Consider the following 26,144-nt stretch of genomic DNA (forward strand, 5'->3'; position numbering starts at 1 on the left):
TTATCGTGAAGTAAAATGAGCACTCCCTTCCCCAGTGCCGCGCTGCGAGCTTGTAGATCTGCTATTTTTGAAAAAGTCGTGAAAATGTGTGCAAATCTTTGAATATATGTATTTTCAAAGCGAACTTTTGTAACTCAAAATGTGCTTCTGGGTGGTCCCTGGAACTAAATATTTTGAGATGGGGATCCGTGGCCAAATAAATATAGTTTTGGGGGTCCTTCACATGAAAATGTTTGAGAACCACTGACATAGTAGTCTCTCAAGAACAGACTAACTGAGCTCCAGTTAAGTGAAAAGGACCTTTTCTTTGACGATGGCTGGCCAGATTGCTGACATAGAAACATAGGGTTTTTCCAAAAACCTTAGAAGGATTCAAAAGACACTTATAGAATCGGGTCAAAATTCTAATTTTCACGATTTAAAAAAAATAGCAGATCCACAAGCTCGCAGCGCGGCACTCGGTGCCGCGCTGTGAGCTTGTATATCTGCTATTTTTCAATAGTTAAAGCATGAAATAATGATACACAATAATGTGCACCCGTTCTGAATGGGTTAAATACATAATAATATGAGGGCTTGTGGCGACTGTAGTGAAGGTGCAGTAGTTCGTTACCACGTGAGGAGGCTTGAGGGCTCTGATGAACTCGCTGGTCTGCTGGTAGTCGGTGTGAGCAGAGAAGGAGATGTAGTCCACCGACATCTTCAGCTGCAGCTTCTGACCCGACATGGTGCTGATCTCCTCTGGTTCTGTCATGATGTGCTAAAAACACACACACACACACACACACACACACACACACACACACACACACACACACACACACACACACACACACACACACACACACACACACACACACACACACACACACACACACACACACACACACACACACACACACGTCATGCCATCAACATGGATCTGTCCCATTTCCCATATTCCCTCCTGATTGGCTACCATTGCCTCCTAAAGTTTGTGTATGCGACCTGACGGTCGCTTATCTCCCGATTAGGGAGTCTTACTGGTATTAATATATGACATTAACATCTTAACCGATTTAGTGCCAACCGCGAGATGTCTCGCGAAAAGTACTCGAGTACTAGTAGTGCCGATCGCGAGATATCTCGCGAAAAGTAATCTATTACTGTAACGGCGAGTACAATACCGAGTAGAATGGCCGGCGGTCCGGAGACGAAATCCGTCGCTGATTTGTCATCATCACGGCTCCACGAGCACAAAATAGTAATCCCATAACATTGAGGTGGACGGGGGATCTCATCTTTAATGTCCATTATCTCAAAACTACACATTAGAAGCTAGGATGGAGGCAGATGCTCGCTTATGTTACACAGTTATAAAAGCTCCCGGTCGGCCATTACACATTACACGTGGACACGGATCGGTTCCGGCGCATGATCCGATAACGTCAGACCGGAAGTGATTGCGTGGTGGACTTCTGGCCTTCAAAATAAGATAACGGCGGTGATGCCAGCCTGAAGGTGGCATCGTGGACTTTATAATCCGTTAATTTCAGGGGCACTAAATGAGTTAACACATAGCTTGCCAAAAAATCCTTAAGACGCCTGAGGACGTCTTACCTGGTTGCCATGGTTACCAGGTAAACATGCCAAATAGGGGCTGTTTTGGCACCAGGTGTATGTATACAGTATGTATTACATACATTGTAATATATATCCATATATATATATGGACTTCATATTAACGTTTCCGGGAAAGGTAGGGTGCAAAATCAAATCAGAGTAAAGCAGGCTCTCGAGCCATTTAGGGCCTGGGATTGATGACATCAGAAATCTCCATATATGGACATAAAAGGGATTTTGTTTGTGGGAATGATCATATATGGACTTATATTACTGTACTGACAGACAGACTGACAAGCTGTGACATTTCGACCTTTGGCCGCAATAATCTATCTAGAGCAGTGGTCCCTGAGGGGGTTCCAGGTGGTCCCCAGACCAGGCTAAATGATGGAGTTGGTAACCAAATGGACTCGTATTGATCTTTAACTCCAGTGTAAAATTAAACCAAAGGGTCACTGAAGAGTTAACCCATTTAGGCCTGAACACATTATGACGCAATATTTTATGCTTTAAATATTTAAAAAATAGCAGATATACAAGCTCACAGCGCGGCACCAAGTGCCGCACTGCGAGCTTGTAGATCTGCTATTTTTGAAAAATCGTGAAAATTTGAATTCTGACCCGATTCTATAAGTGTCTTTTGAATCCTTCTAAGAGTTTTGGAAAAAAACCTATGTTTCTATGTCAGCAATCTGGCCAGCCATCGTCAAAGAAAAGGTCCTTTTCACTTAACTGGAGCTCAGTTAGTCTGTTCTTGAGAGACTATTATGTCAGTGGTTCTCAAACTCTTTCATTTGAAGGACCCCCAAAATGATATCTATTTGGCCACGGACCCCCATCTCAAAATATCTAGTTCCAGGGACCACCCAGAAGCAAAATTCGAGTTACAAACATTCGCTTTGAAAATACATATATTCAAAGATTTGCACACATTTTCACGACTTTTTTCAAAAATAGCAGATCTACAAGCTCGCAGCGCGGCACTCGGTGCCGCGCTGTGAGCTTGTATATCTGCTATTTTTCACTGGTTAAAGCATTCAATAATTTTAGGCCTAAATGGGTTAAATGATTTTAAATCATAATATAGAGTGTAGAACTGTTATTTTTCAAAATGTTCCCGTCATCTCACCTTTGGTACCAACATCTATTTATACAGCATGGCAGGAAGGGTGGACAGTCACAAAACCTTTCAAAGATAACAAAATATTTGTATGTTTTGGTTCTGAGAGGCTAAATCTCATCAAATGGTCCGTGGTTAAAAAACACTGAATAAAAAAAATGGGTTAGGGTTGATATGAAAAAGGTTGAAAACCAGTGCTTTAGAGTGTTAACAGGAAATCCCCAACCATTCACTTCCACTTTCCCCCTTACTTTGCCTATGTCAACGGTGAGGTCGCCGGGTTCCCCCGCATGGCTTCGCGTCATAGAATTACGCCTTGCTGGTGAGTCGAGCTCAAGTTCATGTGTATCATAATCTGCCGCGGTAAGCTGCAGTTCCGGAATAGGCCACCATTACCTTAGCGCTTCACTTCTCCCTTTTGGTTCTGGGGGCTTGGTGTCTGTCTGTCTGTGTCCTTTTATGCCCATATATGGACTTCCCTGTCAGTGATGGCCAGATATGGAGTCCAAGGTCAGTCTATGATGTCAGTATGAGTCATGTTGATGACATCATGAAACTCCATAGGGTTTTGTGGACTACATATCCATCACATATCCATCTCCATACATGGAGATGTTTGCACAAACACAGAGCCAGACGTAGGAGCTGTTAACAACAACAAAAAAAACCACCAGTGCGATGTGAGCGGTGCAAACACAACACACGTGCATATCTCCTTGTATGGGCCGTTCTGTCTGTGACGTCAGTTACTTCATGTGTATGAGCATTGTTCTCCGTGCACCAAATACGTTTGGCTAATAATACACACAAAGTGAAATGTAGGAGCGCTTTGCACCGCTCAAAAATGAATCCGTGATGATGCGTTCCTTTATTTTCGACGCATTCCTATTTTAGGGTCTGTAGAAAAAAAGCTGATTTTGACCAAAAACGCAACCTGGGAAAAGAATCTGCGATTTTTCAAATCCAACAACCTGGAGGTGATTGGGGCAAAAACATTTAGGGATGACGTCATTTCCGACTGTCTTCTAGCAAACTATCACCGTTCACACGTTGGCAAAGAGCGCCCTCTAGCGTAATAACTGAAGACCCTGAAATGATGAGTTATCTCGGCAATGGCAGTGAACGAATAGAGTCTGGAACGATGGCTCCCGAACGGCGAGTATCGGAAGTAGCCACTGCTGCACGGAACTGTAGTCCCACTAGAAACATAACAGAAGCACACGCGCACAGAGTCATTCATGCAGCATATTCTTGTAATGGGTGTACAGTTTAAGAAAACGTTTGAAAACATCATGGAAGTAACACCAGCAACACCAGAGAAAGATGAAATAAGGAGACATAACGCTTCCAGTAGGACATGTTATCGCTACTGCACCAAGGGAGCGGTTGCGTCACATCCGCTCTCTCGCACTCATCCTTTCTATTTCCGTGCCCCAGACTGTATACCGGGAGCATTCGCAAATCACGTTAGGCAAAAGTCTGGCCACGCGAGACTACATCCTCTTCAATCGCTTGATCATTTTCGGAGCTTCTGTTGCTCCAGACAGCGGGGAAGCGTATGAACATTTCGGGAGGCAGGTGGCGAGTGGCGGCAGCCTGGCTCGCGAGACTAAGCGCCAGCCTAGCAGCCGACGCGGCGGTGAACGTGAATGACCTCCAGACAGTAGGGACAGCTGTGGGTGACGTCGCTCAGGTCGTCCATCAGAAAGGGAATCAGGCAGCACCAGAGGTTGGCCAGGCAACACAGCAGGCACGCCAGCGTGTTGAGGAGGCCCGGCTGGTGTCTGACCAGCGTGACCACGCCCGCCTGGCAGTGAGGGCACACCACGGGCACCGGCTTGGTCCCAAACTCCACCGCCGCCTCCACTCCTCCGTAGGGAGGTAGCGGAGGAGGGGCCGTGTCCACTTCTGGTCCCGGGACGTGGCGGTAGGAGGACGACTCGTAGGCGGGCGGGGGACCTTCGGGAGGCGGGAGAGCCGTTCTCGCGGGAGGAGCCCTCGCTTCGGATTCTGGAAGAGGCGGACTGCCGGTGGTCTTCTCGTCGGGTGGGGAATCACTGGGAGCTTGGGAGTAAGGAGGAGGAGGAGGAGGAGGAGGAGGGACTCCGGACATGCTGGAGGGTGGGAACTCTAAACGGGAGTGGAGGGAGAAGCTCAAGTCTTCTTCAAGTCTCTTTGCGTTCGGCTGCGCCTGCGGTTACCGGACCCTTTGGTCGAACCGTAAAATTGTTTTTTTGTGATTATGCCGGCTTGAAGCTCCTGCTTCTTTCAGGTCTTCTATTGTCTGTCTGATGAATTCAATATAAGCACATCCTTTCCTTATATATATACAGATCAGACTGCTGGCGTGACGTCACACTAAACTAAGTATCGTCATGCATGTTTAGCGACGCCGATTCACGCAGGCAGCCTCCCACTTCCTTCAGTGTCCCGAAGGTGTCCCTGTTGTGCGCTCTGACCTTCTTTTCTGCATGCATTTATTTCTCTCACACATCACCCATTTTCAAGCTTTATCCTTCAGATAAATTGTCCTCACTAATGCTCATTTTGTCTCCTCAGAGGGAGGGCTGTGGACACTTCAGAAAGCTGCCTACCAGTGACATCTTCGGTAGGAACACTTGGACATCTCTACGCTGCCTTCACAACTACGTCGACGTATCTGACCCATATTGTCCTCAATACGAGTCATAGTGTCTGGTACTTTGTACCCGTTGTACCAGTCTGTCTGTGTCCCTTTTGAGCCCATCTGCCCATATATAGAGATATCTGTATCAGTCAGTCCTTGTCCCTTTCATGCCCATATATGGAGATCCCTGGTCTCATCAGAATATAGCCTATTAGCCTATCCTCCTATTAGCTAATGCAACACATGGAGTGTCACAGCCCGTTAAAGGCCCTATTATAGTGTAGTCAGGGGTGATAAGCCATCATCGCGGTGTAGTCTTTCAAAGTCAGAAAACTACATTACATCATTCGCCACAGTGAAGAGCTATCACCGTGAACCCCGCAATCTCCTCTGTTTTTACCTTCAGACATCTCCCCATCACCCTGTTCACTGATTGGTCGATCTAGACCAATCAGTTTGCCCCTGGTTTCAGAGGCACAGAGGCATCATAGTCGCGGTGATAGGACTTCACCGTGACTATGATGGCCTACACTTGTTATCTCATTTTTTGGTGATAGCTTATCACCTAGAATTTGAGGTGATAGCTCTTCACCTTGGACTCTGATAAAGCCTCTGGTTACCCTGGTAACCGATATGCCCCGTGATACGGAAGCCGCGAATGAGCGAAAAAACAACATTTCCCATGATTCCATAACTTATACACAGATCATCGCGGCTGTATTTTCTTCTTCTCTGTGTGAAAGAAAATACTTTGAATGGCCGTGAATGGGAGCAGCTGCGCGCACAATGGGCATGTGCAACGTGCATGGAGCGATCATAAATCTGGTAAATAACATAGGATTAGCCTATGGCGGGTAGAAACCACATGTCAAAATGAACACTGCTCAAGCGGCCAGGTCTTAGCCCAGCGCGAGACGGGTCTCATCGGTCTGTATATACAGTATATATACCTTGGCCAGGGTTCCCTCCACGCTGTATCCGGCGATGATGACGCCGTTCCTCTTGTCGGTGCACCAGCTCTCAAACAGCTCCCTGGACAGGCCGCTCTGCATCATGCCTGGAGACGCCATCACCACGCTGGGCCCGATGTCATCAAAGTGGTCCATGCTCTGTCAGGATGCACAGCAACATGGTAACAACATGGAACGGATACAGGCATTTCAACCCATTAACCCATTTAGGCCTAGAATTAACTAATGCTTTAACTATTGAAAAATAGCAGGTCTACAAGCTCACAGCATGGCACTGGTGCCGCGCTGTGAGCTTGTAGATCTGCTATTTTTGAAGCGGTGAAAACCGCTTCCAATGAATGGCTTTGTGTGTATCACGCCCATACATGGTCATTTCAGTCCAGAATGAACAGGCTTTTTCAAAAACAGAATGTCTGTTTAATTACCATATATGGTGATCTCAGTCCAGAATGAACAGGGTTTTTCAAAAACACAAAGTATGTTACCTTATGTCCATATATGGTTACTCCAGGCCAGAATGAACAGGTTTTTCCTGTCCCGTACGTGTACAATATCAGTCCAGAATGAATAGGCTTTTTCAAAAAGCAAAATGTCGATGTCCCTCCCGGTTAGATGAATGGATACTTTGAGGATTGGTCAAGCTTCACATGATAATTTGGCCTTCAGGGTTTAAAAAATGTAGTAAGCCACAAATACATTCAGAATAGAGGTTTTATCTATTCCGCTTCACTTCGAACCGAGGTTTGATTTTTCAATAGCTAAAGCATTAAATAATGGTTAAAGTGGTTCAAATCTAAAGTGACACAGATTTGCGTTCAGGCCTAAACAGCTTAAACCAATAAGAATGAGAACGCATTATTGCACATTATTACTTCAACCATTATTTTATGCTATAACTATTAAAAATAGCAGATTGACAAGCGTTGTGTGCTTGTAGATCGGCTATTTTCACTAGTTAAATTAGTTTTTAAAATGATTGATACAAAACAAAGGGTTTTGGACGTTTCCACCCGACAGCGAGGATGTGAGCCTCACCTTGAGGTTGCTGATGTGTTATGATGTATTGAGGCAATGTCAGGCTATTTGATATGTATTGCATGGTTGAATATGAGACTCACCTTGAGGTTGCTGATGTGCTTGAAGACGAAGGGGTTGTTGATGTTGATGGCCTTGCGGATCTTCTCGTTCATGGCGTTGACGTAGGTCTGGTAGACGGCCATGCACTTCTTGGCCAGCGCCGAGGCGTAGTAGATGGGAATGTCGTGGAGCTCCGGGTGGTTCTGCCAGTACTCGTCTGGGGAGAAAAACACCAGTTTTAACCCATTTAGGCCTAGAATTATTGAATGCTTTAACCAGTGAAAAATAGCAGATATACAAGCTCACAGCGCGGCACCGAGTGCCGCGCTGCGAGCTTGTAGATCTGCTATTTTTGAAAAAGTCGTGAAAATGTGTGCAAATCTTTGAATATATGTATTTTTTTTTTAAATCGAACGTTTGTAACTCAGATTTGGCTTCTGGGTGGTCCCTGGAACTAGATATTTTGAGATGGGGGTCCGTGGCCAAATAAATATCATTTTGGGGGTCCGTCACATGAAAAGGTTTGAGCACCACTGACAGATACATAGGTTTTTCCAAAACCTTAGAAGGATTCAAAAGACACACAGAGATTTGGGTCAAAATCGGGTCCAAATTTTCCGATTTTTCAAAAATAGCAGATCTACAAGCTCGCAGCGCTTCTAAATCTAAATGCAAAAACTCCACTTATCAAATCCAAGTTCTTTCCAATGAATTATCAAATCTTTTAGGTAAACATTAGTGAACAGTGAACAGAGCGAGGAAAACTATTACTCTGTGAAAATACCAGTGAGGCGGGGGGGGGGGGGTTTAAAGCAGGGGTCTTCAACATTTTCAGGCCAAGGACGCCTTAGTTGAGAGAGAGATGAAGCAGGGACCCCCACAACCTTTTCATAAATTCCATATAGTTTCATCATTTGACAGCACAATCATCTGTGTATTTTAGATTCATGTCAATTTGTGTTTTCAGATATTTAACCACTTGAACCGTCAATACTTAATAAACTTGTCCTTTCACTCTGTACTTAGTATGCCCTTTTTCCCCTCTACACCAAAGCTCTTTGCCAAAAATAGCCGATCTACAAGCGTGAGGCGTTGTGAGCTTGTAGATCTGCTATTTTTGGCAAAAGTTCTCGGAATATGGACGCTATGGTTCAAGTGGTCAATATAAAAAAGGAGAAAAAAGGTTTCTATCACACAAAGATTTGGAGGACCCGCTGTAGTAACTCTGGACCCCCTGTTGAAGACCCCTGGTTTAAATAGTTGTGCATAAATGGTGAAGACGGTCACCCAGAATGAGCAGCAGTTCCTGGGCTCTGCCCAAGGCGAACACGGGGATGAGACACCGGCCTTCTCTGTTGACGATGTCATGGACCGTGTTACAGAACCGAGCCTCTCTCTCCTCTCTCTTCTCATGGATGTGGGTCCCATAGGTCGACTCCTGCACACACACACACACACACATTAAAGGCCCTATCATAGTACAGTCTGGCGTGATAAGCCATCACCGCGGTATCTCTTTTAACCCATTTAGGCCTAGAATTATTGAATGCTTTAACCAGTGAAAAATAGCAGATATACAAGCTCACACTCGGTGCCGCGCTGCGAGCTTGTAGATCTGCTATTTTTGAAAAAGTCGTGAAAATGTGTGCAAATCTTTGAATATTATGTATTTTCAAAGCGAACGTTTGTAACTCAAATTTTGCTTCTGGGTGGTCCCTGGAACTAAATATTTTGAGATGGGGGTCCGTGGCCAAATAAATATCATTTTGGGGGTCCTTCACATGAAAAGGTTTGAGAACCACTGACATAGTAGTCTCTCAAGAACAGACTAACTGAGCTCCAGTTAAGTGAAAAGGACCTTTTCTTTGACGATGGCTGGCCAGATTGTTGACATACAAACATCGGTTTTTCAAAAAAATCTTAGAAGGATTCAAAAGACACTTATGTAATCGGGTCAAAAATCTAATTTTCACGATTTTTCAAAAATAGCAGATCTACAAGCTCACAGCGCGGCACTCGGTGCCGCGCTGTGAGCTTGTATATCTGCGCGAGCGACAGACGGGGGAGAGAAGGAGAGAACAATAGAAACAACATTATAGTCACGGTGATAGGACTTCACCGTGACTATGATGGTCTCCACTTGCTATCTTCTTTTTTTTTTTTTAGGACAGTAGACTGACTGACCTTGTTATCTCATTTTTAGGTGATAGCTTATCACCTAAAATGTGAGGTGATCGCCCTTCACATCGGACTATGATAAAGCATTCAGACACTGGGCTTGTGAGCAGAGTTGTTGAGGATTTGAATCCATGGAACAGAAAAAGTGAATAACAGGTGTCTGAAGTATGTTAGTGAGAGTCAGTAGCAGGTGAGGATACAACAGCAGTGACAACACAGACATGTGTGTGGGGAGAGATTAATATGCATAACAACTAAATTGACCCCAAAAGTTAAAAATAAATGTATGGCTATTGGCTAAGGATCGCCTAGAACGCCAGGCATCTAGCGCCGAAAACGTTTTAACACATCTTGGGCACTGAAAGTGTTAAGGCCACTTGAACCCTATTGTCCCTATTCTGGGGAAAATAGCAGATCTACAAGCACACTGTGCATCACATTGCAATGTGAGCTTGTAGATCTGCTACTTTTGGCAAAGAGAACTGGTGTAGAGGGGAAACAAGATGTCCAGTTTTTTTAAGTATAAATACTCGTAGATACTCGTGTCCAGTTTATTAAGTATAAAAGCAGACTCACAGTGATGAGGATGTCTGGTTTAACGGAGGGAATCTCTGCTGCCATCAGATGTCTGTCCTCCTGGCGAGAGAAGTCTCCTGTGTACAAGATCTGAAGACACAAGACACAGACCATGCATCACTAGGACACTGCTACTAGTAGGAGACAGCTGAGAGAGACAACGTAGGAGAGACAGACAGTTATTAGGAGGCTGAGAGGTAGACAGTAGGGCCTGATTTACACTGCCACCGAAATCTAGCCTGAATCAGATCTGTGTCACATCAAAAGTGGAATCCGATTTAAATGCAGACAGGTCACATTCAGGTCACATGAAATCCGATTTTGAGAAACCACATCCAGAGGTGGTTTCAAATCCGATCCAAATTGGATTTCAGGACATCTGTCTCAGTCTGAAAGCAGTAACCATATCCACCCCATAGAGTTATACGCAAGTCACATGCAAGTCACATCAAACTGTCCAAACGTCACTTGCTGCGCGACCCGAGCGCAGAGCTCCGAATGACGTCATTACAGAGCGCGAGTATTTACTATTTGATTACAGCGTGCTGAGCACATGAGAAAAACAAGAGAGAAGAGAGCAAAACACGTGAACTAAATAGATAAAACCAGAGAGAAGAGCGAAACACAAGAGAAAAGAAAAGAAGGGAGAAAAACAATATTGTAACGTGTGATTGTTTTTGTTGTTGTCGCCTGTCTGTTATGTCGCATTTCCTGAATATAATCAACTAGCCTCAACGTTGTGACGTAACGTCATGACGCCTACGTCGTCACCAAGGTAACCAAAGCAGATATGTATATATGGGCAGCTGCTGTTAAAATCAGTCTGAACGCACAGATCAGATCTGGTCACTTGCAAATGCAGTGAAAAATCGGATTTGGGCTAGATTTGACTGCAGTGTAAATCCGGCCTAGGACAGCTGAGAAGGAGACAGTGTAGGAGAGACAGACAGTAGGAAAGCTGAGAGGGAGTGTAGGACAGACAGACAGACAGACAGTAGGAAAGCTGAGAGGGAGTGTAGGACAGACAGACAGACAGACAGACTAGGAAATCTGAGTCAGACACTGTAGAAGAGGCAGATTAGCCGATCGACAAGTTCACAGCACGTCGCGTTTTCGATGCACTGTGAGCTTGTAGATCGGCTATTTCTGGCACAGATTAAGTACATTGGTAAACTTAGGTGCGTTCCACTAAGTACACAGCAGCGGTTCTCAAACTTGTTTGTCTCAGGTCACCCCTGTAAAGAACCTTTTTCATCTAAGGCACACCTGAATTACACGGTTACTTTATAGAACCTTACATCCAGGTCAAATTACGATAGGTAAATATGTCAGTCTTTGCCCCTAAGATACAGTATGTGTCACAAGGAAGACTTGAGAGAAAAGTGATTTCCATTACGACTGAATATAACTTCATACTTGAACCCCAGTGTCCCTATTCTGGGGGGGGGAAGCATTCACCAAAAATAGCAGATTTACAAGCTCATAGCTCAGCTTGGTTGTGCTCAAAATTATTCAACCCCCCTCTGCAAATCTGGTTGGTTTATTGGCTAAATTCACAAACTGACAACTAAATGAAATAAATAAATCATACAAGAACAATGTAAACAGCTCAACAAAAGTAAAATTATTATTATTATCTTTTTTACAAATTCAATGCTAAATGCCACTTTCACTTTCAATTATTCACTCTTAATTACACCTGAAAACATCTGTGATCAAATGCAATCGACTAATCAAGGGCTTAAATAGTTGCATCAGATGTGCAATCTGGACTGACTAGAAGTTTGACATTCCTTAATCTAAGGAATGGTCAGAAAAGTTCAGAGAAGAGATTATTGCTTTGTACAAAAAAGGAAAAGGATATAAAACAATTGCAAAGACACTGAATGTCCCAAAAAGTTTTGAGCATAGTTCACAAGTTCTAAATCAAAGGAACAGTGGCTAAACTAATGAACACATTTGTCAGAGGGGGTTGAATCATTTCGAGCACAACTGTAGATCGGCTATTTTTGGCGAGGAGGTTTGGTGGTCCGACTTACTGAGGGTTTAAGTTGAAGTAAATTCCCAATATTATTATTATTATCAAAGTATCCTGCAGCACCCTTGCACCCACTTTGAGGACCACTAAAGCCCCTATCATAGTAGGCACCGCGGTGATAAGCTATCCACCGCAGTGCAGTCTTTTTAAGTCATAAAACTACAACATTACGCCATTACTCGCGGTGAAGAGCTATCCACCGCGAACCCCGACACATCTCTCTGTTTTTACTTTCAGACAGATCAGCCCGTCACCCCGTTCACTGATTGGTCGATCTAGACCAGTCAGTCACAGTGATAGGACTTCACCGTGACTGCCAATGGGGCTCTTAAGCCGTGACATCATTTTGTAGTCAGGTGCCAAGCAGATTTATTGTCAATATGGGCAGTGCTGTGTCCCTCACTATTTCAACAGATCCGAGACCAAAATAACGTCTAAAGTATAATTCTACCACTTTTCCTGTCAACAAGAAAGAGAAGACAAATTAGCTTATAGTAAAAAGATTCACGGGCGCTGGTGCCTCTTGGCACCAGAATTTTTCCTCCGCCTACAAAATGATGTCAGACTTAAGAGACCCATGATGGCCTCCACTTGTTTTCTCACTTTAGGTGGATAGCTGATCACCTAAAATTGGCTCTTCACCGCAGACTCTGATAATGGCTTAAGTAGTCTGAGAGGTTTGGTTCACCTTGACTCCTGCGATCTCGATCATGAACATGGCGGCTCCCAGCACGTGGCCAGCGTGGTAGCACCAGAACTTGATGCCGGCCACCTCCTTCACCTCGTGGAAGTTGATGGTCTCGATCTTGTCCATGCTCTCCTCCAGGTCCGTCTCCGTGTACAACATGTCGTCTGCTGAGATGTTACTGTGGACGCACGCACGTGGACGCGCACGCACGCGCACACGCACACGCACACACACACACACACACACACACACACACACACACACACACACACACGGTAAGACATGGGGAAAGCTTAATGTTGGTTACACTGTTTTGTTGCTTTAATAGAACCATATTAGGTCAACTTCCCTTTGTTTAGTTTTATTGAAGTATTAATGTTAAAAAGGCAGACAGTGCAGGAAATGCAGTACGAAAGCTAAGATGCAGGCAGCATAGTGTAGGACAGGGATCTTCAACGTTTTCAGGCCAAGGACCCCTTGGTTGAGAGAGAGATGAAGCAGGGACCCCCACAACCTTTTCATAGATCATGTCAATTTGTGTTTTCAAATATGTAACCACTTGAACCGTCAATACTTAATAAACTGGACCTTTCACTCTGTACTTAGTCTGCTCTTTTTCCCCTCTACACCAAACCTCTTGGCCGAAAATAGCCGATCTACAAGCTCTCAACGCCTCGCAGCGCGAGGCGTTGAAAGCTTGTAGATCTGCTATTTTTGGCTACAGTTCTCAGAATATGGAGGTTAGGGTTCCAGTGGTTAATATAAAAAGGATTGGAAGATTTGGAGGACCCCCCTGTAGTTAACTCTGAGGATCCCCTAGGGGTCCCGGACCCCCTGTTGAAGACCCCTGGTGTAGGAGTAGGACAGGTGAGAGTGGACAACTGACATCAAATGGGGGTCTGTGCCTGAGGCCCTAGCAGTGCATCAAACTGGGGGTCTTTGTAATGAACACCAGAATCACTGCACCAGCCGTATCCCACCTGATTTTGACGCAGTCAGACAGCAGCCAGCGGTAGATGGCCTTGGTGGCGTGAGTCATGAACGTCCTTCCTTTAAAACTGGTCTTCTGCAGGAACCACGGCAGCGCCCCACAGTGGTCCAGATGGAAACTGACAAACACAGAGATAATCAGAATGAATGACTGTAAATAACATTACGTACCATGTGTAAATAATAATTACAATAACTGAATCTTTTGAATCATTTTTAGGGATAGTTCACCCCCAAAATGTTATTTTTTTTTCTATAGATTACTTGAATTCGTGGATATGTTTTTGTTTGTTTTGCCAATAATGTGATGATAATTTATGAAATAACAAGATCCTCATGTATCCACTATCCAGTAAGAGACACAAGGGAGACTCTGTGTCTCCTATTGGATACATGAGGGTCTTTATTATTATCATCAAATTAAAAAATATATATATCCATGGATTCCGCTTGAGCCGACTCAGCGCCGTTCCAAGTTGTAAACCAGCAGGCAATTATAGTAAATCTTCGTCCCCCCGACTTTCGGCACCTCCACGCGGTCCAAGTGAACACAGCTCCCTCCTGTTCGGCCAATCACAAGCTTGCGCGGGCAGGTCTTGCCTTAACCAAGGTGCTTTTTTGATACACGCGAATAGGGGTGTAACGATATAGTAGTAACTGTATCGAAATATCGTTTTTTTAACTTAAAAAATCGAAGTATATCGAAATGAAAACAGCTAAAATCGAATCGTATGGATTTGTTTTGTATCGTATTGAATCGGCAGTGCAAAGAATCGATTGTATCGATACGACCTACTTGTGCACTGTATTTAGCATTTTTAAGAAGACAAAATGAAAAGGAGAGGTTTAATTACTTTTCCCTAAATGTGTGTAATCTCTGGGTTCATATGTCAAGGTGCAGGTTTGTCAATATACAATGTCCATGTATTTGGCAGATAATCACTGTGTTTACTTATTTATATCCATAATAATACATGTTTCCCTTAAAACCCTGCACTATCCACACACCTTTGACACAGATGTAATTGCTATGCTAAATAGTTACTATCTCGATTTTAAATGATTATATCAGTATACAGTTTACAGTTTAGGCATTTAGCAGACGCTTTTAATCCAAAGCGACTTACAATAAGCAGAATCGAATCGCATTGTATCGCAATGAATTAACCAATGTCGTCCATGTATCGTATCATCAACCATGTATCGTGATATGTATCGAATCGCTATTAAAATGTATTGTTACACCCCTACAAGCGAACTACTTCTTTAACCCATTTAGCCCTGAACACAATATGACGCTAATATTTTATGCTTTAAATATAAAAAAAAATAGCAGATATACAAGCTCACAGCGCGGCACCGAGTGCCGCGCTGCGAGCTTGTAGATCTGCTATTTTTGAAAAATCGTGAAAATTAGAATTTTGACCCGATTCTATGAGTGTCTTTTGAATCCTTCTAAGATTTTTGGAAAAAAAACTATGTTTTTATGTCAGCAGTCTGGCCAGCCATCGTCAAAGAAAAGGTCCTTTTCACTTAACTGGAGCTCAGTTAGTCTGTTCTTGAGAGACTACTATGTCAGTGGTGCTCGAACCTTTTCATGTCAAGGACCCCCAAAATTACAGGTATTTGGCCGCGGACCCCCATCTCAACATATGTTGTTCCAGGGACCCCCCAGAAGCAAAATTTGAGTTACAAACGTTCGCTTTGAAAAATACATATATTCAAAGAATTGCACACATTTTCATGACTTTTTCAAAAATAGCAGATCTACAAGCTCGCAGCGCGGCACTCGGTGCCGCGCTGTGAGCGTGTATATCTGCTATTTTTCACTGGTTAAAGCATTCAATAATTCTAGGCCTAAATGGGTTAAAGTACTGTACACAACTATTTTTCAATAGTTAAAGCATAAAATATTGCGTCATAATGTGTTCAGGCCTAAATGGGTTAATATTCCCTGAAGCAAATTCAGTGGAAAATACATGGTGGGGCACAGGAGCAGTTTGAGGGGTACAGTGCCTTGCTCAAGGACAACCCGACAGTTCACAGGAGGTGAACCGCTACCAGACCACTTTTATGGAGAACAGTCAGACAGATGGAAACAGAGAGAGCCAGATGAAATGAAAGCTCAGAGGAGGAGTGGTGACTTACTGACTGATGAGCAGCAGGTCTATCTCTGCGGGGTCGATCAGGTCGATGTAGGGCAGAGCGTCCATCCCTTCCAGCCCTGGATGGATGCCACAGTCCAACTGCACAACAACAACAACACAGAGCAACCCTTACAGTCTGCTTTAAAGCAAACGACTTTTTAATGAATAAAATAGTTATTTTAACCGATCTCTATGGTACGAGTATGTTAATAAAAAAGGTCAACTTTGGTCATGTTTCAGCCAAATTAGAGCCCCATTTGCTGACTTCCATTCCATTATAAAATCTTATTTTTTATGCGCACTGCGCATAAAAAAAGAGGGGACTGCCCCATAGGTCGAACTCCCGTTGGGTCGAACAGCGTCGGCAGGTTAGGTAATCACCCGCGAGCGTCGGCAGGTTAGATAATCACCCGCGTCACGGTTACTGAGGTTAGGTTTAGGGTTAGAGTTAGGCATAGTTTTACTGAGGTTAGGATTAGGGTTTGGGTTAGAGTTTGGTGGTCGATCTAAAGGGTGTTCGACCTGATGACATGTTACCAAAAAAGATGATCTGCCGATCAGTCTAGTGGTTTGCAAGAGTAGCTATAGGCACGTGCGTGCATGCATGTGCAGTGCACACACACACACACACACACACACACACACACACACACACACACACACACACACACACACACACACACACACACACACACACACACACACACACACACACACACACACACACACACACACAGCTAGCCTCCTATAGAGACACGGTTATTTTATATCTTACCATAATCTTTCGTCCTTTGAACTCCAGAATGATACACGACCTCCCGACCTCTTGGCCTGCTCCTCTGCAGACACACACACACACACACACACACACACACACACACACACACACACACATCAGCTTAGTTTGGACAAGTACATTTCCGATTCACTTCAAAAGATGGAATGCCCTAAAGCACTGGTCTGCCGTCTGCAAATGGTTAACTTGTCCTTTTAACATCTAACTTTTATAAAACAAATCTTAAAATGGTCCTAGCTGTTAAATCGCTAAAGTTTTAGAACCCCCACTCCGTTATTTTCAGCTTCTAAAGCCTTCTCTTTATATGTTTTCTATGATCCCTGCCCGGGACCGGTTTTCGCGGAAAAATTGCGTCATCACACTACCGGCCAATCACAGTGAGGGTTATACACTGCCGGCCAATCACAGCGCAGAACATACACTGCCGGGCTCTCTGGTGGGTTTAGGAAACACGCCTTCAGGAAGTACACTGCAGTGTTTACACTGGAGGAGTCTAGCATGTAACTCCCTAGCCCTGAATACAGGACTCTCATATACATGAGAGTCCTGGTGCCGCCTCAACATGAGGAGTAGTGGGCAATCGAGCCCTTAACGGTTTGAGCTAGGAACGTCAGATTTCAAAAATAAACTGCTTACCCAAGCCAACTTTGCTAACGATTTGACGCCGCACAACGTTCATTACACGCCGCTCCCCGGTTGTTGAATAAAACGCATTTTTGTCCGAAATTATTTTGCTTAACATAGGACGTCCGCCTCTAGTGGACAGTCGCGTCATCGCATCATCTCCGTTCACTACAATGATCAACCGGAGATGACGCGACTGTCCACTAGAGGCGGACGTCCAACTTACACAGTATAGCTTTAACACCAGAAATGACCCCCCTCCACCCCAACATATACCATATGTTTTATTGATACTGGTGTAAATGATGTCTTGTTTATTGTGGAATCGTATATTATTGTATGTGTTTTGTCTCGATGAATTGAATACACAGGATCACAATGGTAACAAGCCCTTAGAGCTTTTTGTGTTATCCTTAACGTTTTTTAGCACCCTTGTATAATCCTATGCAGCGCTGTACTATTTGCAAACTATTCAATCAAACAATTGTGAACGTGATTGACAAACAGCCTCAGTGTTGAATTCAGACAGTTCATTGATTGATTGATTGATTGATTGATTGAAGACTTTATTAGAAGTTTGCATAGGAAAAGGTACAGTTTCATGACGGTACAGTTCACTGGTACAAGGTCAACTAAAAGGAGATCCTAGAAAAGACTATGCTTATTTCCATAGGAAACCATTGAAGTATCTCATATAACATTGAAAGACAGACGGATAGAACACAGTACTATGCAGTGGATATAGTCAGGAAAAAAAGGGAAAACGTTTAAAAAAACAATTAGAGAAAAAGTAAAATAAAAACATACTGTAGGTAAATACAAAGAAGGATCAGGGGAGGGTAAGGCTGGGCTATGTTTGTTTTTACCAGTTGCTGCCTGTTAATTTTTTTTTTTTTTTTTTTTTTTTTTTCCTGATTGGTTAGGTGAGCATGTTTTCATGAAAAGAACATGATAAATGTCTATGCAACCACTGAAAACAGCTAGGCTACTAGCTAGTGTTTTAAGAAAAAAAATATTTGCCACAGATAAAAGTATCTGTGGCAAATATCTGTGGTAGACTTTTTTTTTATCTGTAGCTACCATCCACTTTGCATGGAAAAATATCTGGAGAAATATCTCCAGATATCTGTTATCTGGCCCAGTGGGAATGCGCCTTAGAGATATTTGTCGGGACACGCAGCTTAAAAGCGAGACAGTCCCGGCCAAACCGGGACGTCTGGTCACCCTACATTTACTAGTGCTTTTTCCACCTACCAGTGCTTTTTCCACCACTGGTTGAATGGAGCTGAATGAAGCTAAGCTAAGCTAGCAGCGTGCATGTTGTTATAACTGTATTGAACTCACAGAGGACGGATGAGCAGCTGGTCGCTCTCCTCCGCAGGGACCGTTGCATCGGATTTACGCTTGGCCGCCATGTTGTCTCAGCCCCACAGCCTGTCTAACGTTAATATTACCGTTTATTAATAAACACTTTATTCATTCATAACTACTTTAGGGAGTTTTTGTTGTTGTCAGCTTCACGTTCTTGTTTCCACTTTCCTTCCAGTCGCAGAGCTACTGCGTCATAGAGATTGGACGTTCGCGAACGAATCGAGTCTTTTGAACGGCTCTTTGAAATGAACGATGGGATCAGGTGGCCAAATTGTAGTCCGTTTTGAATACAAAATGACGTAGGACGTCATCCGCTCCCGACCGGATCAAAAGCCCGAAATTGGAAGCGATCCCAGGCTAGTTCGCAGTAGGAAGCCGTTCCTTTCTAATGAACAGTGGTGGGAAAAGTACTCAAATTCTTTACTTGAGTAAAAGTATCAATCAATGCTGAAAAGTAGAACTCTGCCACAAGTAGAAGTTTGAAATTGAGAGTAAAAGTACAAAAGTATTGGTATCAAAATGCACTTAAAGGAGCTATAGTGGACTCAGGTAATGTGGGCCATCAGGTAATGTGAGCCAGCCATAGTTTCAGGCTCCTAGCAACTGTGCCTTTAAATCTTTGCAGCCAATGGCTGCACATGTTCTTGCCACAGCTGTGCTTGACACCAACAAGTGATTTGATTGGTCCATAGTCGTTTTGATGGGAGGAGCTAAGCCACACAACAAGACCTGCTGGAAGAATTTGCAAGGTGGGTGCAGAGACACAAAGTTTTAACTTGAGATTGCTAAGGATACTACATCAATGAAAACAAATGCACATTTATAAAAACTGGTGCAAAATGTGTGTTAAGATGTCCTTTACCAGGCATGATGTTGATATTTTGCTTAATGAAATCATTTTTCATAAATAATGACGTTTTTGTAAGTGGCTCACATTACCATAGTCAATTGTGGTGAAAGCTTAGCTGGGCCAGCTTAGGTGGGCCACCTTCATTAGCATTATGTTTTGTGTTAGCTTAGGTGGGCCACCTTCAGAAATGAGCCCTGGGGGTCCCTGGGGGTCCCTGGAGGTGGTCCCCGGGCGGCAGTGCTCGGAGGCCCGCCAGGGACCTCCGGTGGTGGTCCCTGGTGGTCCCTGGTGGTCCCTGGTGGTCCCTGGCCGTCCCCAGGCCCTGTTTTGGGGGCCTGGAGCCGGCCCTGGGGGTCCCTGGAGGTGGTCCCCGGGCGGCAGTGCTCGGAGGCCCGCCAGGGACCTCCGGTGGTGGTCCCTGGTGGTGCCTGGTGGTCCCTGGCCGTCCCCAGGCCCTGTTTTGGGGGCCTGGAGCCGGCCCTGGGGGTCCCTGGAGGTGGTCCCCGGGCGGCAGTGCTCGGAGGCCCGCCAGGGACCTCCGGTGGTGGTCCCTGGTGGTCCCTGGTGGTCCCTGGCCGTCCCCAGGCCCTGTTTTGGGGGCCTGGAGCCGGCCCTGGGGGTCCCTGGGGGTCCCTGGAGGTGGTCCTCGGGCGGCAGTGCTCGGAGGCCCGCCAGGGACCTCCGGTGGTGGTCCCTGGTGGTGCCTGGTGGTCCCTGGCCGTCCCCAGGCCCTGTTTTGGGGGCCTGGAGCCGGCCCTGGGGGTCCCTGGAGGTGGTCCCCGGGCGGCAGTGCTCGGAGGCCCGCCAGGGACCTCCGGTGGTGGTCCCTGGTGGTGCCTGGTGGTCCCTGGCCGTCCCCAGGCCCTGTTTTGGGGGCCTGGAGCCGGCCCTGGGGGTCCCTGGAGGTGGTCCCCGGGCGGCAGTGCTCGGAGGCCCGCCAGGGACCTCCGGTGGTGGTCCCTGGTGGTGCCTGGTGGTCCCTGGCCGTCCCCAGGCCCTGTTTTGGGGGCCTGGAGCCGGCCCTGGGGGTCCCTGGGGGTCCCTGGAGGTGGTCCCCGGGCGGCAGTGCTCGGAGGCCCGCCAGGGACCTCCGGTGGTGGTCCCTGGTGGTGCCTGGTGGTCCCTGGCCGTCCCCAGGCCCTGTTTTGGGGGCCTGGAGCCGGCCCTGGGGGTCCCTGGGGGTCCCTGGAGGTGGTCCCCGGGCGGCAGTGCTCGGAGGCCCGCCAGGGACCTCCGGTGGTGGTCCCTGGTGGTCCCTGGTGGTCCCTGGCCGTCCCCAGGCCCTGTTTTGGGGGCCTGGAGCCGGCCCTGGGGGTCCCTGGGGGTCCCTGGAGGTGGTCCTCGGGCGGCAGTGCTCGGAGGCCCGCCAGGGACCTCCGGTGGTGGTCCCTGGTGGTGCCTGGTGGTGCCTGGTGGTCCCTGGCCGTCCCCAGGCCCTGTTTTGGGGGCCTGGAGCCGGCCCTGGGGGTCCCTGGGGGTCCCCGGAGGTGGTCCCCGGGCGGCAGTGCTCGGAGGCCGGGCAGGGACCTCCGGGGACCCCCGCTGGTGGTCCCTGGTGGTCCCTGGCCGGCCAGAGTGGTGCGAAGGCCCGCTTTTGGGGGCCTGGCGCCGGCCCTGGGGGTCCCTGGGGGTCCCCGGAGCTCCCCAGGCCCGGTTTTTGGGGCCTGGCGCCGGCCCTGGGGGTCCGCGGGGGTCCGCGATGGCACCATCGTGTGCGGGGCGGCGAGCCGGTTCCAACGGTACCATTATTGAAATTAAATTCAATGAATGAAATTAAATTGACCTCCAAATCTTGTTTGACTGTTTTGCTTTGATTTGCTTTGGCTCATTATAGCAGATGAGTGGCTCACATTACCTTATTAGGGTTAGGGTAAGATGGGCCACTGACAAAAATATGATTTAATATAAAAATACACTAGATATGCAAAATATAAGCATTGTTTCTGGTTAAGGCCGTCTACATATATATTATATATATGTTTTATCGATGTGCATTTGTTTTTTACTCACTTGTCAAACTTATAACTGACAAATTAGATATGTTTGGACAATGCAATTCTCCTCTGCAGGCTAGTTTTGAGACATTGCTCTTCCCACCAAAACAACCAAAGACCACTCAAATTTTGATTGTTTTGTGTCAAGTACAGTTGTGGCAAGAAACATGTGCAGTCATTGGCTGTTAAATTTTAAAGAGCTAGGAATTAATGGGGGTCAACCCTAAAGTGGCCCATTTTAGCTGATCAGGTGGCTCAAAAAACCTGAAAAGTGTTAATCTTGAAAATGTGTGACATTTTAAGCTTAAACATTTAAAAAAAAATAACCATCTAATTTTCCTACATACATTTAACACAAATATATTAAGGACAGTCTATATTAACTATAAAAAATACATTCAGCGTTCTGCACTGCTTTTTCTTAGTTTCCCAGGCGATTTACCAAAAAGCGGCCCACATTACCTGAGTCCACCCTAGTCAATTAACTTTTTCTTGAAAAACGGATGCTAAAATTAAAATAATGTTTTGAAAGTATTTTATAAAAAATAAGCTTCATATATGTGTTTCTATTCAAAAATTACCACAAAAAGCGTAAAATAATGATAAAATAATCATTTTGGCCATTGTCAATCCGACACTTTGTTTACATTCTAGTCTATAGACTAGGATGTAAACAAAGTGTCGGCCCTACAATGAAAAAGGTGACTATAGCTCCTTTAAAGTAGGCCTACCATCAATAGTAGAAAGTATTCATTATGCAGAATGTCCAGTTTTCCAATGAATAAAATGTAGAAAAAACATTTGAAAATAGCAGGTCTACAAGCTCACAATGTGTCGCAACGCAATGCATTGTGACCTTGTAGATCGGCTATTTTCAAATGGCGGAAATGTGTAGGCCTACTGTAGTAGAAATAAAAAGACATTTGATAGAGAGTGAAAAAAAAAGACTATCTAAGTAAGGATAGTAAAGTACAAGATCTCCCTCTGAGATGTACGGTAGGCTATATATTATATATGGCCAAAATGTAAATAGGGTTGAAGTGATTTGTAACTAAAATCAAAATCTACAAAGTAACTAAATAACTCGCAGGGGTCTTCAACAGGGGGTCCGCGACCCCTAGGGGGTCCGCGGAGGTACTGCAGGGGGTCCGCGAAATTATTGCTTAAAAAAAAAGTTTTCAAAAAATGTTTTTTTTTTCTTTTTTTTGCCTTTTTACACATTTATGTTAAAAAAATAAATCATGATTCTATCCATTTTGAATAGCTTGAATACATGATTACTATGCAATTGACAGATTGTTGATATTATTGACATTTGTTTTGTTTTTTCGCGGGGCACTTTTGCCGTGGAGGAGTCTTTTCACCTACCTGTCTGAGCCATTTTGCCTACCCTCAATTCTGCTGTCAGACTGTCCATGTTTTCATATTATCTCTTTGTCATTTAAATATTATAGTGACTGTGACAGTGGTATTACATGTCAAACCTACACACGGCTATCCTATGCACTCCATAGTAATCACATATTAGCCTACAGAGCTATTGGAATCAGGTGCGCCCAAATAATTAATTAATCCATGTCCCGATACTATACATTCTTTGGTGCAGTATTGAACAGTATTGTAAAATGAACAGTATTGTAGGCCTATATTGTTTTAACATTAGGCTATACAAAATATATATGTAGGCTATTAGCCTATATAGGTCTATATAAGATATGCTACACCCACCCTACGAGGTGGTAGGGGGTCCCTGCTCCATCTCCCCATCAGTTTGGGGGTCCCCGGCCTGAAAACGTTGAAGACCCCTGAACTAAAGTAACTAAAATGAGCCAGTCTTTTGAACGGCTCTTTGAAAGGAACGGATCCCAGAGATCCGGCTCACTTCAAAGAGCCATAAATCCCATCTCTTCTGCGTCACATCTGCGTCCAGCAGATTACCAAGGTCCTGATTACCTTGGTCCTGCTCTTCGCCCCCGAGCGCCGCAGGCGCGAGTGGCCGCGAAGCCACGGTGAATGCAATGAGTTACGAAGCCGTGGTGAATGCAATTGGCCTGGGCAAGCGCACGATAAACGCAATGATAATTGGGTTTTGGTGCACCTCGCGCGGTCCAAGTGACTACAACCGAGCGCTCCCTACGTCCGGTTCAGCCAATCACAGGGGGCTTGGGGGAGACCGGAACCAGACCGGAACAGGGACGCGTGATTACAGGTCCAACCATAGATATATATAAAGGCTAGATAGCTCACGCCCGCTGTTGGCCAATGGGGACTGACGACGCTACAGGTCGGCCATCTTGGGACAGGACCGATCGCCCAGTTTAACATTCATTTCTATAGTGCATGAACTATTTAAATGACCAGAGCTTGCTCAATTTTCAACCTATTTTGAAACGGATTGGTTTGTTATAAACCTAAGAAACGTAGCTACGTTACTGTATACTTAGAATAATTATAACCATGGATTTCCATATGAAATAACATTAAGTATATAGGTAAAGTAAAGCAATTAGCTATACACACTGTATTTATATTGTAAATATAACATGTAATAGTTCCATTATTAGCAATATTTATATTATTTAATACATTATGTATTAAATGTTTCAATGTATTTATTTAATATAAAAAACTGTCTCATTTGGCTTATATTTATTTCATATAAAATAGTCTCATGTTGCCATTCTGTAAAATATGAGATTAGAGATGGGGCTTCAAGGTTATTTTATTAAGGACATAACAAAACCAAATAAACCTCTTTTTTAACTAAAATAATACATTTTATTTCAGCACTGCAAGTCATTTCCCAATCAGTAACATGACCAATCCTCCCCTCCCTCTGAAATCAGACCACTAACAGCTAGACGAGTACATACATAATATATACCAACTATAGTCATAACAGCAATAATCATGATATATAATAATCTTTTTTTTTTGTGTTAAACCCCATGCTGCACAGGTAGCTTTTGGTGGCCCTTGATATTGAAGTAGGCTACATGCAGTACACCTGTTTGAAGGTTCAATGGACCAATATTGTATTGAACAGCTCAACAATGATCAATGAGGTTGGGGGTTAGACTGGAACTGTTGGGGGCTGTTGAGAGGGCGGTGGTGTGGCAGTGTAGAGAGACAGACAGGATTTACCATCATCAAGTATACCTGTAGCATTAACTGAATAGCAAAATCACAGTGGGTTCCTTTTCTCAGATGGCATTCAGTGCACTACTCATGGGCTCATACGTTCTTGCTTGGAGTCAACTTTAAATGTAAAGCCTAAAAAGGAGGTAAACCAGACTCAAATACATTCATTGGGGGAGAAATGACCCATTATTTAACATCTGCATTACTTACAAGACTACACAATTATAGAATGTAGAAGAATGTTTTATTTGATCATTGTTTGCCTGTTATCTCTCCTATGGTACCAGATCAATACAGCATGGAATTGTGGATGAAATGTTTATATACATATATATATATATATATATATATATATATATATACAGTATAAACCACTGAGGAACATTGGCTCGAAGCCAAAATTAGGCTTCCGTATGTGCACACAGAGTTTGAGCGAATGGCCTTTAAAAAGGACTGTTTTGGGTAGTCATTTTAGCAATATGGTGCAGCCTCAGCTTAAAAAACAGGGACATAACTAACTTCATCAGTGTATGGTGGTGACTGTCAATGCCTGAGCAAAAACACATCCTCTGAACCTATCCTCCTATCCTATGGGCTGTTTTCATCTGGATTCTGCAGATGCCTGGCGAACGACCCACTCTGCTGCCTTCACCATGCCTTCAGAACAGATGGTATCACCAGACCTCCATTGCTTTTCAGGGTCAGCAGGTGGTAGCTCTTGTCCTTACAGGCAGATTCAGCATCGGTCACAAGGCTGGCCCGGCAGACATCACAGGACAGCTTCTTCAAAGAGCGTCGCACAACAAATCCTGAAATTAGCAGTAGACAGATTATTATAATATTATTAATATTATTATTACCCCAATAAATTTACCCCCATTGATTCCGGAAGGGGACCCAAATGCATTCGTCCCCATCCGGAATCAATGGAGGTAAATTTACTATAATCATTTTTTTGTGAAGAATGTGACAAACACAAAAAGAAATTATTGAACTCAAGTCTCCATGGTGTGAATAATCTATATAAAAAAAGTCGTTTTGGGGGTGAACTACTCCTTTAAGGATTTATGTAGGATGTATGTAGGCCTATGTACACTATGTATGTATGCATGTATGCATTAGCCTATGCAAACTTTGAGAATAAGACAACCACAATAAAAGAATTAAAAAGTGTGTAAACAGGTGGTAGAAATATTTCTAAAAGCCAGGGTCAACAACACTCTTGCAATGTTATTATCTCACAGCCCTGTTGTTCCTGTGAAGCAGAACTTGTATTGTACATAATGATTATCCTAATTATAATATAATATTGTCATATTTGTGGCAGGTGATCCCACAGGTTCCATTTGGATAGG

At 44.5% G+C, this 26,144-nt stretch overlaps 1 protein-coding gene across 1 annotated transcript in view; it reads right to left on the bottom strand.

Moving 5' to 3' along the window:
- Nucleotides 1-18,971, bottom strand: part of LOC308300145 (cleavage and polyadenylation specificity factor subunit 3-like) — a 49,470-nt gene extending 30,499 nt beyond the window's left edge. The window contains exons 1-10 of the mRNA XM_080743949.1: nt 18,778-18,971; nt 16,789-16,852; nt 16,015-16,112; nt 13,857-13,985; nt 12,877-13,054; nt 10,151-10,240; nt 8,684-8,834; nt 7,438-7,613; nt 6,299-6,457; nt 614-760 (exon numbers count right to left, since the gene is read on the bottom strand). Of these exons, the coding sequence (XP_080600075.1) occupies nt 614-760; nt 6,299-6,457; nt 7,438-7,613; nt 8,684-8,834; nt 10,151-10,240; nt 12,877-13,054; nt 13,857-13,985; nt 16,015-16,112; nt 16,789-16,852; nt 18,778-18,848 (1,263 nt within the window). The 5' untranslated portion in view covers nt 18,849-18,971. The remainder of the gene's footprint in view (nt 1-613; nt 761-6,298; nt 6,458-7,437; nt 7,614-8,683; nt 8,835-10,150; nt 10,241-12,876; nt 13,055-13,856; nt 13,986-16,014; nt 16,113-16,788; nt 16,853-18,777) is intronic.
- Nucleotides 18,972-26,144: the final 7,173 nt, after the last annotated feature.

The sequence above is a fragment of the Nannobrachium achirus genome, assembly GCF_963921795.1.
Source record: "Nannobrachium achirus genome assembly, chromosome: 16".
Taxonomy (NCBI): domain Eukaryota; kingdom Metazoa; phylum Chordata; class Actinopteri; order Myctophiformes; family Myctophidae; genus Nannobrachium; species Nannobrachium achirus.